Raw genomic sequence first — 14,747 nt, 5'->3', positions numbered from 1 at the left:
CTGACATTGGCCATAGAGGCCAGCAGTACCTTATCGCTCTCTCTTCAGTCCTTGTAGGAGAAATTGGTTCATAATACCTGCGAAATGGCCCAGACAGGAGGAGGGATCCCCATCCTTCACATTGTCATTGGAAGGAAAATGAAGCCCTGCATGTCTCAGTAAGGATTTTTAAATCTAGATAAGGAGACGAAGCATTGCTTGCACTGTTTAGAGGGAGCACTGGAGATTGCCAGGGTTGCTGACCATGAGCTGTGTCTCATGGCACAGTGGCACAGTGGTTAGCACCACAGCCTCACAGCTCCAGCGACCCGGGTTCAGTTCTGGGTACTGCCTGTGCGGAGTTTGCAAGTTCTCCCTGCGTCTGCGTGGATTTCCGAGACCACAAGGGGGGAGCACCAAGTAGAAGTGGCTGAGAGCAGAGGCCACCACGACCGGCAGAACACTGGGTAGGTCACTGACTGGTCAGAAAATTAAGAGCCCATGGGATTCAAGGGCAAGTGCAAGTTGGATCCAAAATTATTTCAGTAGCAAAGTGCAATGATCAATGTTTTTTTCTGACTAGAAAGCTGTTTCCAGTGAGGTTCAGCAGAAATTAAACTGCATGGTCTATATCAATGATTTAGACTGAATGTAAGGGGCATGATTAAGAAGTTTGCAGATGATACAAAAATCGGTCACGTAGTTGATATTGAGGAAGAAAGCTGTAGACTGCTGGAAGATAACAGTGGACTGTTCCGGTGAGCAGAGAAATGCAAATTGAATTTAATCCGGAGAAGTATGAGGTAATGCAAACAAGGCAAGGGAATACACAATAAATGGTAGAATACTGAGAAGTATAGAGGAACAGAGGGACCTTGGAGTGTATGCCCACAGATTTCTGAAGGTAGATAAGGTGCTTAGGAAGACATACAGGATACTTTCCTTTATTAGCTGAGCCATAGAATATAAGAGCAGAGAGGTTATGCTAAAACTGTACAAAACACTAGTTAGGCCACAGCTAGAGTACTATGTGCAGTTCTGGTCACCGCATTGCCAGAGGATATGATCACACTAGAGAGGGTACAAAGGAGATTTACAAGGATGTTGCCTGGAATGGAGAATTTTAGCTATGAGGAAAGATTAGATAGGCTGGGGTTGTTTTCTTTAGAACAGAGGAGGTTGGGAGGAGATTTACTTGAGTGTATAAAATCATAAGGGGCCCAGATAGAGTGGATAGTAAGGTCCCCTTTCCCTTAGCAGAGAGATCAATAACGAGAGGCAGAGATTTAAAGTAATCGGCAGAAGGATTAAAGGATAGTTGAAGTATCAAATCATAGAATGGTTACAGCACAGAAACAGGCTATTCAGACCATCCAGCTAGTGCGGCTCTTTTCAAGAGCAATTTAGCAAGTCCTACTCCTTTGCCACAGATCCCTGTGGGTAGCAGGACAGGTAGACAAGGTGATTAAAAAGGCATACGGGATACTTTATTAGTCAAAGATGGTGGAGGGTCTGGAATTCACTGCCCAAAAGGGTGGAGAAACAGAAACACTCATTGCACTTAAAAAATACTTGGATATGCACTTGAAGTGCCATTAACTACAGGTTTACGGACCAAGAGTTGGAAAGTGGGATGAGGCTAATTAGCTCTTTTTGCCTGGCATAGACACAGTGGGACAAATGGCATCCTTCTGTGCTATAAAGGTTCTATGTTTCTACTTACACTTGAATGGACAAGCCCTAACTTTTTCTGACGTGTTTAGCAGGTAAATACTGCAACTTCATGCTGTTCAATGCATTACAATACAGAGTGTCTCAGTGACATGCTATTAGAGCAGAAGTTCTGGAGGAGGACAACTCAGACAGAAGCTTGCTGATTTCCGTGTTTAACGGTACATGTGCGGAATCCAGATGTTGTTGTCCAATTTAATCCTGAACAATGGTGAGCAGTCAATGTTACTTCTACTGCAAAATCCTGGCCAGTGTGATAAACAGACTCACACTGAAACACATAACATTTTTAAATTAAAAAAGAGAGCCCAACTGAAACTAGGGATTCCATAAACTGCAGCTGAAAACAGTGGTTCCAACACTCTGCAGGATTCTCCCGTTCTCTCACTGAAGTTCCATTGGGAGATCGGGCAAAATCCTCCGGAATTGCAGTGCTGGTAGATTCTGCAAACCTTTGTAATGGAGCTCATTTAAAGGGAAAGTGTACATGGCTAAATGATCACATAACACTGTTAGAGGGAGGTAACTACTCCTGTCCTGATGTCCCTCAACCACATCACAGGTATATTTTAAAGAAGATCTGTTTTGTTTGTGAATCCGTTAAGCAAATATAATGACCCACCAAGGTGCCTACTTCCAATTCTGTAATACTAACCATCTCCACCCCAGCCATCACCCAACTGCTGCTGATAAGCTCATTCATGCCTTTGTTATCTCCACTATCGACTATTCTAATGCTCACCTGGTTGGCTTCCCATTTTCCACCCTACATAAACTTGAGCTCATCCAAAACTCTGCTGCCTGCATTCACATCAAGTCCCATTCACCCATTCACCCCTGTGCTCGCTGACCTACATTGGTTCCTGGTCCGGCAATGGCTAGATTTTAAGATTCACATCCTTATGCTCAAATTCCTCCACAACCTCGCTCCTCCCTATCTCTGTAACCTGCCCCAGCCCTCTGAGATCTTTGCACTCCTCCAATTCTGGCCTCTTGAGCATCCCCAAATTCCATCACTCCACCACTGACAGCCGAGCTTTCAACTGCCTAGGTCCTAAGTTTTGGAATTCCCTCCTTAAACCTATTCACCTCTCTATCTCTCTCTCCTTCTTTAAGTTGCTCCTTTAAATCTACCTATTGACCAAGCATTTGGTCACCTGTCCTCTTTATATGTCTCTGTGTCAAATTAATTCTGGTAATGCTTTGCAAAGCACCTTGGGACATTTTACTACATTAAAAGGGGTTGTAGAAATGCAAGTTAATCTTAAACAAGCAGCTATATGGTCCTCTGACCTCTTCCTCACCTCGTTCCCCAGCAGGAGGTGGAGCCTTGTACAAAAAAAAGCAGGTGAATCAGCCAAATTCTCAAAAAGTGTTTGTTTTCCTCCTCCTGCTACTCTTTTGCCCCATTTATTTCACTCTCTGCTCTGCGTAGATGTCACATTACGCCAGCACATCATGTTACCTCTTTATAGACAGACAAACTCTTTCCCATTATTTTGAGGGCAGTTGGGAGCAGGCAAGGACTCATACATTTGACATGTGAATAGGAATGGAAAGCCTATCAGTCCAATGGTGTGAAACCTCAATGTTTTTTAAAACACTATCTCTGGTACATCCCCACTCTCTATATTTTATTTCCAATTGGTGTTTCATTCCCCTCTCCTTTCCTTGGAGTGGTACTGCCTGGGGTAAGGTTGGGTGCAGTGGGGGCGGGGGGGAGGGTTGGTGGCAGCAGCAGTTTCTCAGGGGTGGGTGTCCCAGGTCCTCATTTGTGAGGCCAGATAGTGAGTTTTGTTCAACAGTGGCTTTGCAACCTGACCTGTCCACAACCACGCAAACTCACGTCCGGCAGGAATTATCAAGCTGTATTGCTGGCTGAACTCAAAGGATTGATTACATAGGATATACAGCACAGAAATAGGCCATTTGGCCCAACTAGTCCATGCCGGAGCAGACATGGGGGGCCTTTCCTATATTACAACAGTGGCTGCACTTCAAAAGTAGTTCATTCATGGAATGCTGGGAACACTTTTTCTACTCAGTTTATATTTTATATCCACCCTTTCTTCCTTCTTTCCATCATTCCTTATATCTATCCTTCCCCAAGATAAACTCATGAAGCTATCTGGGAATTACAGCACTTCCCGTTATATGTTGTCATCTGATTACAAAGATCTGTTATAACCCTCCCCTCATCACCAGGCTCTCTGCTCCAAGTCTACGGACTGGAACTAGGACTCCTGCCCCTTTCCAATTTCTATTTCCTTCTGTTTTATGGCATTCACTGTATGTGCAGTTTGTAATAATTTATCTCTGGGATTGTGATAAGGCATTCTGAGTATCTTTTATTCAGATGGTCTGTCCACAGTCTTCAAATAGTTGAATATAGACTAGATGAGCCACCCATGACTCGCAGTTCTTCAGTTACTGGGACACGTAGGCCACCGCTGAAGAGTGAGCATGCTGCGACCAGATGAAGGGATGCGAAAGGTCACAGTCAGAAAGAGGGGCAGGCTGCAATTGGCCAGGAAAGCCAGTGTTGAGACTGATGAAGGGGTTTCTTGAGTGGCTGTCTGACTGAGGTCACTATTCAGTCCCACTGGGGGACACAACTGCATTCTCAAATAACCCAAACAAACGGCTATATGCGTACACATGCACAGCAGTTATACAGCCTCTTTCATGACCTCAGGACATCCCAAAGCACTTTACAGCCAATTAAGAACTTTTGATGGGTAGTCACCTACAATTGCAGCATGCAATTTGCACAGAGCATGATCCCACAAACAGCAATAAAATAAAACGTCCAGATAATCTGTTTCAGTGGTATTGGTTGAGGGATAAATATTGTCCAAGACACCGGGGAGAATTTACTGTCCTTCTTCGAAATCAGGTGAAGAGATCTTTTACATCCACCTGAGAGGCCCGACAAAGCTTCAGTTTAACATCTGTTCTGAAAGACAGTACTTCCAACAGTGCAGTGCTCCCGCAGTACTGCACTGGAGAGTCAGCTGAATTTTATGTTCAAATCTCTGGAGTCGAGCTTGAACCCATGACCTTCTGTCGCAGAGGTGAGAGTGCTACCCACTGAGCCATGGATGACATACACACACACATATACATGCAAATACATACATACTCACACAAATAAACATAACATACACTCACACATATAAACACAAACACATATACAAATGCACACATCCAAACATATCCACGCTCGAATGTATATACCTGTGTATGCATAATCATGTCCATACTTGCACACCATATATCTATGCACACACTCACATACCTACAAATTTACATGTATACACACTCACACATGGCCACATTCATATATATACCTATACATATACACACAATTGTACACATCCAAAGATAGTGTTTGAGCCAGTGAGGGTGGGGTCATTACCCACTAATCGTTTTGAGGTCAGCTTTGGAGGACGGTCTCCATTTCACACCGAGACCCTCTGTCAACCACACATCGCCTCCAGGTTCAGCATGCACTGTTCCTGGCTCACCCTTCAGACTGGGTAAGTCGACATTTCCCAGTTCTCAATTCTCCCTTCCTTCCAAGTTGACACCATGTCCCAACTGAGATTCAGAAGCAGGAATAGCAGTTTAAGGAGTACCCACATCTGGCTGTGTCCCTGGCCTGTCATATGCCTTATTAGGGGCAGAGGGCAGTGCATTTTCTGAAGTATAGAAGATTAAGGGATGATTTAATTGAGGTGTTTAAGATGAATAAAGGATTTGATTGGGTAGACAAGAAGAACTATTTCCTCTGGTGGAAGAGTTCAGGCAATAAGGTCAAAATTAGAGCTTAGGCTTTTCAGGGGTGATGTCAGGAAGCACTTCTTCGCACAAAGGGTAGTGGAAATCTGGAATTCTCTCCCCCAAAAAAGCTGTTGAGGCTGGGGCCAACTGTAAGTTTCAAAACTGAGATTGATCAATTTTTGTTAGGTAAGAGTATTAAGGGATATGGAATGAAGGTGAATAAATAGAGTCGAGATATAAATCAGCCATGATCTAATTAAATGGTGGAATAGGCTCGAGGGGCTGAGCGGTCTGTGCTCCTTCCTATGTCCCAGGGCCTCCTGTTAGAAGGCAACTGGGAAACTCCCAGAAACAGCAAAGACTCAGTGTAACCAGGTTTTGGCCATTTCTGAGAGGCTCTGGTGGTCTCTTGCCGAACCTATAGCAAGAGACCTAAGGGATTTCAGGACCATTATATGTGCTTATATACAGTGACACATATACACACACACCTACTCCTTTATGCACACACTCACATATGCACGCTCACACGCAGACACACAAAACACAAACTATGCACATACTCACAAAAACACACACTGACAAAATTGTACTTGCCAGACATATATCCATACACCAACACATACCTTCACACACACATATATGCAAACCCATGTACACATGTACTCACAACCACAAGAAACTCCCATAAACACATAAACTCATGCATACACCCACACAAAGATATACACGCACATACATACATGCATGTCTACGAATAGATGTACAATCATGCACCCACCCTGTGGATTTATATAAATGTCCATATGTATATGCACATGTTTACAACTATATGCAGACTCATGGCTACATACATACTCCCATAATAATATACATGCACTAATACAGCCATATACATGAACATAGCCACACCTGTCTGTATATTCACACTTACACATATACTTACATTTATGACCACAGACACAGGTGTCTACGGTCATACATACACTTACGTACATGCCTAACATACTTGCATACTCATGCAGTCATACATGTGTGCACGCACATATCCATTAGTATGCATAATGCACCCAGCCATATGCAGTCGGACCAACCCCATACATCTATGTACATTCACGTGCTAACAGACACATACACAAACACACACACATATACCTGAACCTGCATTTAAAGTGCACACATTCCGAAACATTGACCTTCATATGACAAAGCACTCACTCCCATAGGAGCACGCATTCTCCGCAACACACTCACTCACACGTTCATTGCCTCATCGGACAAATGGCAAAGTCATTTGTGGAACGTCCTTTGTTCAGATGGCATAGTGGCTGCTGCTCTGTCACGTTGTACAAACCCCGCAGAAAGCTGGCTCTTGGCTTTCACTTAGTGATTGAGATGCCACACCCCTCACCTACCCCAGTGAGCCACCATCACCGCCAATTAAATTAGTTCAGCTTTACCCCCCCACAAAAAAAATGGGATCGAACAACACACGCCATACAGTGCCATCTGTTATATTTGCAGACTTCAGTCTCCTCCAAATTTCATATAAGGCGACAAGGCAGCAACTACATCCTTTCAATGCACTGCTAAAGCCCATTTCACCCCCTCCCCCAGGACCACCGTCCACTTGTACCAGAGCACACAAGACCCGCAGCTGATGCCAGTAACAAAGACTGTGCGCCTACACAGCCTGACCAGCTATGAATGCCAGCTGACAGGACTCTTAACACTGAAAGAAATTGCTAGCAGGGACAATGGAGGTGGTGGTGGGGGGTGGGGGCTAGGAGAAAATTGGGGTGGGAGAGGGGGATAGACAAACAGACACACACACAGAGCCCCACTGCCTATGAACCTCCACTTACCCCATCCCAGCACTCAGGCATCTTGAGATCAAATTAAGGGCACAGTTCCAGCTCAGCAGACACAGAAATTCCTGCATTCATTGAGTGAAAGGCTTGGCACATCAGTCTCTATCCCAGCTCTGCAGCCTGTCACTCAGAAGCTGTGCCTTTTATAGGAGCCCAGCATTCTGCAGTCAATGGGCAGTGTGCAAAGCTCATCCATTGGCTGCTACAGAAATGATTTGTGCTCTGATTGGCTCCAAAGCTGCTCATCACCTTGGTGTGTCTGTGTGTGTGTGTGTGTGGGTGTGTGTGTGTATGTATGTGAGTCTGAGTGTGTGTGTGTGTGTGCGCAGCCTCTGTCACGTCTGCTCAGGGATGTTGCTGCCTTGCGATCCAAGTGATTTGCATTTTTACAGCTTCTGGAGCTGATGTGAATTTCTTTGTACTGAGATACACAACGTTGCTGCAATATCTTCCCTGCATTGCTCGTGGTGTCTCAGTGCCGCAGTTCTCTGGACTCTGCACTGCTCGAATGTTTGCTTCACACTGCCCAGCACAGAAAATACAAGTCACAACTAGCCAGTAATGTGATTCTCCCATCCCCCAACATACAATTTACCATCTTCTACTGCAACAATCCTAATAATTATGCATGAGCTGTGATTTTCTGGAGAAAGACGGCACTGCATCAGCATCAGTGCCAGATTAGAGAGAGAGAGAGAGATAGGGAGAGGGTGGTAGAGAGAAAATGAGACCAAATGACAGAGTGAAAATGAGACGAGAGGAAACGAGAGGTAGGGAGAGAAAAGGAAAGAGAAAAGGAGAGAAGTGAGCAAGGGAGAGAGAAAGGTGGAGGAAGAGAGAAGGGGAAGGGAAAGAGCAATAAGTGCTAACAGATAGAAGGATAAACAGAAGGTGAGGGGGACCAGGAAGAGAGAGAACTAAATTCATTTATTAACAGGCACCAACAATTTGCAATAGCAAGTGATGAGAAGAATATCCTGATCACTATGTAAGATTTTAATACAGTAAAAAATGGTTTAAATACAATAAATGCAACACTGATGGGTTGAAATATCTTCTAGGGCTGGATTTCCCCTTACACCCAGATATCTGGGTGAGGGGTCATATGAAGCATTCATTGCGGGCTACTGGCAGGATTCCAACCAGAAAATGAAACCTTGCCAGTAGCCCTGAGGGAAATCATAGAAACAAAAGGAGGCCAGTTGGCCTGATTTGCCTATGCTGGCTTCAACTACTGACTCCTGTGTGAGCTGCAAACAGGGGCGAACAGGAAGGAAGTGTGCTAGGAAGCCGAGTTCCCCTGCCCCCTTCCACACGCATTGTCATGTAGTGAGCAGGAAGGAGCAGCCAGCAATGGTAGTCCCAGCAGTGGCAGGGGAGGGGAAATTGAATCACGGTAGTGAGCAGCCACTAAGCTTCACTGCCCAACTTTCTTCCGAACTCTGCCACTATCCCTGTGCACTGATTGCATATGAGCTATCAGAGGCTTATAAAGAGAAAGAAAGACTTGCATTTATATTGCGTCTTTCGCAACCTCAGGATCTCCCAAAACACTTTACAGCCAATGAAGTTTTCCTCAAGTGCAGTCACAGTTGTAATGTAGGAAACATGGCAGCCAATTTGTGCACAGCAAGATCCCACAAACAATAACCTAATTATGACCAGATAATCTGTTTTAGTGATGTTAGTTAAAGGTGGCGAGTCGAAGAGACTTAGTAGTTGGCAGGAAAAAAGACAGAGGCGCAAGGGGAGAGCCAACTGTGCAACAGCCCCGACAAACAAATTTCTCTGCAGCACCTGTGGAAGAGCCTGTCACTCCAGAATTAGCCTTTATAGCCACTCCAGGCGCTGCTCCACAAACCACTGACCACCTCCAGGCGCATATCCATTGTCTCTCGAGATAAGGAGGCCCAAAAGAAAAAGAAAGAAAGTTAAAGGATAAATATTGGCCAGTGCACTGGGGAAAATTCTGCTGTTCATCTTCAAAATTGTGCTATGGGATCTTTTATGTAACCAAAGAGGGAAGATGAAGCCTCAGTTTTGTGTCTTGTCTCAAAGATGGCACCTCTGACAGTGCAGAACTTCCTCAGTGCTGGAACTGAAGTGTCAGCCTAGATTTTGTGCTCAAATTACTCAAATGGGACTTGAACTCACACCCTTCTGATTCAGGCAAAAGTGCTACCACTGAGCTACAGCAAGTTCCATACTTGAGGCAGGCTTATCTGAAATCCTTGTTAAAAACCAATTAAGGTTTCCTCATATAATTCTGCACACTTAGGGGTTAATTCCATGAACCTGTGCACCCATTCACAGGTTTTGGTGGGATTAAGATTTATGATGCCACAACTCCGTGACGTCAATTCCCAGACCAACCCTGCCTTCACGAGCAGCTTCTTCATGAACCAGAAGGGCCACCACTGTTGAACCTGCTCCTCCACTGTTCTATGATTAAGCCTCTTTAGATTTTGTGCAACAGGTATTATACAACCATGATCTTGGATTTTTAAATCTGATAAAATATGGTCATGGAGCCGCAAAGCGAGTCTGCATCATGCAGAAAACTACCTGAGGAGGAAGGATGCTCCACAAGGGTTCTTCCCATTCAACAGCATGGGTAGCGCATCCAACAGAAAACTGAGAGGAGGGCTGAGACAAGAACAAACATACAAACATACGAAATAGGAACAGGAGTAGGCCACTCGAGCCTGCTCCGCCATTCAACAAGTTCATGGCTGAACTGATTACTCCACATTTCCACCTACCCCTGATAAATTCGCCTCTACATAACAATATAAGAATTAGAAGAAGGATCTTCAAGCCTTCTCCACTATTCAATAAGGTCATAGCTGATTTTCTATCACAACTTCCCCTTCCTGCACTATCCCCATATCCTTTGATTCCCTCAATATCCAAAAATCTATTGATCAAATCCATATCCCATACCTGGCTGTACTGTTTAGGACAGATACTTGAATTTTACAGAGGAATTTTGTTTGAGGAGGCTTGTCTCAGTACAAAGGCCATCACAGAGGCATGTGGCCTCATTCAACCAATCTTGAAGGTCAGCTGTCCCTCTGCACTATAGCATCACTGCCAAAGGAAGTCACAATGGCCCCTGAATGTTTTCACCAAGGGGTCATTCCAGAGGCAACTGAAGGAGAGCCATCCAGGAGTAGCCAGCTTTATCAAATGGGTAACGGATGCCTAGCTTCAGTGGGCCATCTATTATTAAGGTAGTCTTAACAATGCACTTAGAAATGCACAGTACGATTAGAAAAAGTCAACATGGTTTTACTATAGGGAAATCCTGTTTGACAAATTTATTAGAGGTTTTTGAGGATGTAACTAGTAGGGTAGATAAAGGAGAACCAGTAGATGTAGTGTACCTGCATTTCCAAAAGGCATTCAATAAGTTGTCACACAAAGGATTAATAGGCAAGATAAGGGTTCATGGAGTTGGGGGTAATATATTCGCCTGGATAGAGAATTGGTTAATGGACAGGAAGCAAAGAGTGGGCATAAATGGGGCATTTTTAAGTTGGCATGCAGTAAATAGTGGAGTGCAGCAAAGATCAGTGCTGGGGCCTCAGCTGTTTACAAGCTATATTAATGACTTAGATGAAGAGCTAGAGAGTAATGCATCTAAGTTTGCTGATGCTACAAAGGTAGGTGGAAAGGTGAGCTGTGGGAAGGACACAGAGGGGCTGCAAAGAAATACAGACAGGTTAAGTGAGTGGGCAACAAGATGGCAGATGCAGTATAAAGTAGGGAAGTGTGAAGTTATTCACTTTGGTCGTAAGAATAGAAAAGCAGAATATTTTTTAAAAGGTGTGAAACTTGTAAGTGTTGCTGGTCAGAGACTTGGGAGTGCTTGAACAAGGAACACAGAAAGATAGCATGCAGGTACAGCAAGCAATTAGGAAGGCAAATGACATGTTGGCCTTTATTGCAAGGGGATTGGAGCACAGGAATAAAGAAGTCTTGCTACAATTGTTTTGGTGAGGCCACATCTGGAGTACTGTGTGCAGTTTTGGTCTCCACATTTAAGAAAGGATATACTTGCATTGGAGGCTGTACAGCAAAAGTTCACTAAATTGGTCCCTGGGATGAGAAGATTGTCCTATGATGAGAGGCTGAGTAAATTGGACCTATATTCTCTGGAGTTTAGAAGAAGGAGCGGCGATCTCATTGAAATATATAAGATTCTGAAGGGGCTGGATAGGGTAGAAACTGAGAGATTGTTTCCGCTGGTCGAGGAATCTAAAACACGGGGGCAGTCTCAGGGTAAGGGGCTAATCATTTAGGACAGAGATAAGGAGAAGTTACTTCACTCAAAGGGTTGTAAGTCGTTGGAATTCTCTACCCCAGAGGGTTGTAGATGCTCCATCATTGAATACATTTAAGGCTGGGACAGGCAAATTTTTGGTCTCTCAGGAAATCAAGCAATATGGTGAGTGGGTGGGAAAGTAGAATTGAAGCCTAAGATCAGTCATGATTGTTTTGAATGGCAGAGCAGACTCGATGGGCACATAGTCTACTCCTGCTCCTGTTCCTTGTGTTCTTGGCAGAGACAGTGGGCAGGCTTGGTTTTCCTGGCCCTGGGCTGGGAGGCGGCGGGGGGCTGGGAAACTAGCGAAGAGCGGGTCGAGACGGCTCTGTGACGCAGCCCCGCCACTGAGGAAGTTTCTGAGTGGTGGGACCCGATGCAGAGTGGCAATCTGCCGAACGGAAGCAGGCAGCCAATGTAAATAATTAGCGACCCACTTAGGATCGATTTTTCTGGGCTTCCAGCATTTTGCTGACGGTGGTACACCCTCCCCGGCCCGCACATTGCGTGGGGAGGCCGCCAGCTTAACGGAGGCGGCCTCCCTGCAGCAGCCTAGGAAAGGCCATCGGAGTTGCAAGATCCATGGCTCAAAAAGGGGTCCAAGAGCAGGGAAAGCTGCCCCCAAGGCCCCGATGAGCCATCTGGAGGGGCCTGCCTACTTGGCCCCTCAGGATTTCAACTTTAACCTTACATCTTCGACCTCCCAATCTCCGAGCTGCCTCAGCAGTATACATCTCTCATGGTGGGGCTGCCGAGGCTCTAGAGCTGCTGGCCCTTGATTGGGCCGGCAGCATCTACATCCCACCCAACCGTCCTTAATTGGACAGTGAGCCCGGAGGTGACCAATTAGGAGGCCGCCTCAGAGAAATAGCTGAGCCGGTCACACTGCCAGCAAGTGCGGGCTCAGGACTCCCATTTCGTCCCAGTGTCAGGGTCCCGAAGCCCGTGGGAAAACCCTGCCCCTATAATCATTTCAGCAATAGCTCTTGGAGTGGTGGATGACTTTCTTCCAAAATTAAGGTATAAAAATGCACTCCAGATATAATTTGAGCGCCTAAGCAAGCCATTGCCCTAAATTGACAGGAAGGGCTCCAATTCCATTAGCATGCAAGAGATATGTGACAGAAGAGTGAAAACCATGCACATTAAACCAAGTCTCTCAGGAGTTCATGCCCAAACCTATTTAAGGGGATGGAAGGTTAGAAGCTTAGGTACACACTGGAACCATAGATGTTAACAACTCCTCCACATTGCTGTATTCCAGCAAACCATAGATTCACAGAGGACTGCAGGTGGCCAGACCAATCACTAAGCAGGCATATGGTCTGTAAGCAAGGATTCCAGTGTTTGTACTGCTCGACGGACAGCAGGGGAGCTCTTTGAAAAATGCCCCCTGATAGGATCGGGAAAATGACTGCAGTATCGTACTGGGCAGATCTTCCCATCTAATTGGCTTAGAGATGGTACAAATTGTAGGCAAATTTTGAAGAGGAGGAACTACTGGAGCAAAGGGTAGGACAGGTTGTGGTTTAGGAATGGGAACTGACACAAAAGATGTTCACTGCAGATTGCTTTTCACATTGACCCCCACATATGGCCTTGGAAACAGCTCAGTGTCTTGGTTGCTCTAATCCATCAACTACCTGCTGTGCATAAAACCTTTATACCAATTTTTCTGAGCAGGAATTGCTACGGTTTGCTTCAACTGCTCACTGACGTAGCAAGCAGGTTATGGTTGTTTGCCAGTGAAACAAGTTCATCAGTTACCCCAAGGACAACCAGCAGAATGAAAAAGCATTGCAGTTTTTCCGATGGCAGGATTCCACCAAGATCCAGGGTAGCACTGACGATACCCATGTGTCCTATAGGCTTCTGCACACAATCTTTTTCCTTCATGAACCATGGGCCTTTATTTGTGGCCATTCATGGTGTCAGCATTATTTGATTCACAAAGAAAAGCCTGCTAAGAGCCTAAGTTCTCAAGAGAGCCACAAACAGTGGCAGGTTGTAGGCACAAAGCTCATGATCAACAATGAATACACTGTAGATAACTCAAATCAGCAGATGCCTGGATACTTAAGATGACTGAAAAGAAATGGAGGCATCCTGCAAAAAAGCTCCACCCAGATCATGCTTGTATGATGCCTGCTCCACAACATTGCATCCAAAGAGACTTAACCATACATCACTGGAACAGCAGGATCAATAGTCATGAATGAGCTGGTACACCCTGTGAAGTCAGGCATAGTAGCTTGCTAGTCAGTAGAAAAGGGGCCCAACTGAGATTCTAGGCTGTGTTGTGGTCTGGATGCTGAAAGGTTTAAAAAATGTCAGTGAATTTTCAATCCTTTCACAAAGGGGGCTAATGTGGATTCTCACAGCACCTCTCAGGAGAGAGGTTCTATGACCCCCACCGCCCATAGTAGGGGTACCCTCCATGCAGATTCCCAACTTCTGCTGACTCATGGCACATCTTAAGCACCCATGATTGGTATCATATCAAAGTGACCTTGCCCCCTGATCCCACACACTCCAGTAGTTGGAGGCAATATCCTTGTATTTACACTGGGATGTCAAATCCATAGACTTTCAGCTTCATTCTCTCCTAGAATCTTGACGTTGTAAAACCAAATCTGCTCCCAATATAATAAAAGCAAAATACTGCAGATGCTGGAAATCTGAAATAAAAACAAGAAATGCTGGAACCACTCAGCAGGTCTGGCAGCATCTGTGGAAAGAGAAGCAGAGTTAACGTTTCGGGTCAGTGACCCGAGTTACGAAGAAGGGTCACTGACCCGAAATGTTAACTCTGCTTCTCTTTCCACAGATGCTGCCAGACCTGCTGAGTGGTTCCAGCATTTCTTGTTTTTATTTCACTGCTCCCAATGTATCGCCTCTCGTCTCCGAAGCCCTGAAATCCCACAAGGGTTCTCCAATAATTTCAGCGGGAGAACTGACAGAACCCCTCAGGAAAATGGTGTCCTGACTGACTGAGTAACTGATGCTGTTTTTCCAGCAAATTTACAGTGAAAGACCAGCAGCGTCCACGCCAGAAT

The 14,747-nt window shown here is 45.1% G+C and overlaps 1 protein-coding gene across 6 annotated transcripts in view; it reads right to left on the bottom strand.

The window, feature by feature from the left end:
- Window positions 1-14,747, bottom strand: part of ndrg4 (NDRG family member 4) — a 195,182-nt gene that overhangs the window by 100,151 nt on the left and 80,284 nt on the right. Inside the window, exon 1 of one of the 6 annotated variants that reach the window (XM_068049716.1) lies at window positions 7,359-7,482. The exons of the other annotated variants lie outside the window; for them this stretch is intronic. Within the exon in view, the coding sequence (XP_067905817.1) occupies window positions 7,359-7,379 (21 nt within the window). The 5' untranslated portion in view covers window positions 7,380-7,482. Of the gene's footprint in view, window positions 1-7,358; window positions 7,483-14,747 lie in introns of those variants that run through there. 6 annotated transcript variants of the gene reach the window in all.

This window comes from Heterodontus francisci, chromosome 17 (genome assembly GCF_036365525.1).
Source record: "Heterodontus francisci isolate sHetFra1 chromosome 17, sHetFra1.hap1, whole genome shotgun sequence".
Taxonomy (NCBI): domain Eukaryota; kingdom Metazoa; phylum Chordata; class Chondrichthyes; order Heterodontiformes; family Heterodontidae; genus Heterodontus; species Heterodontus francisci.
The sequence above is the reverse complement of the archived record's forward strand: the minus strand, read 5'-3'. Positions and strand labels throughout refer to the sequence as shown.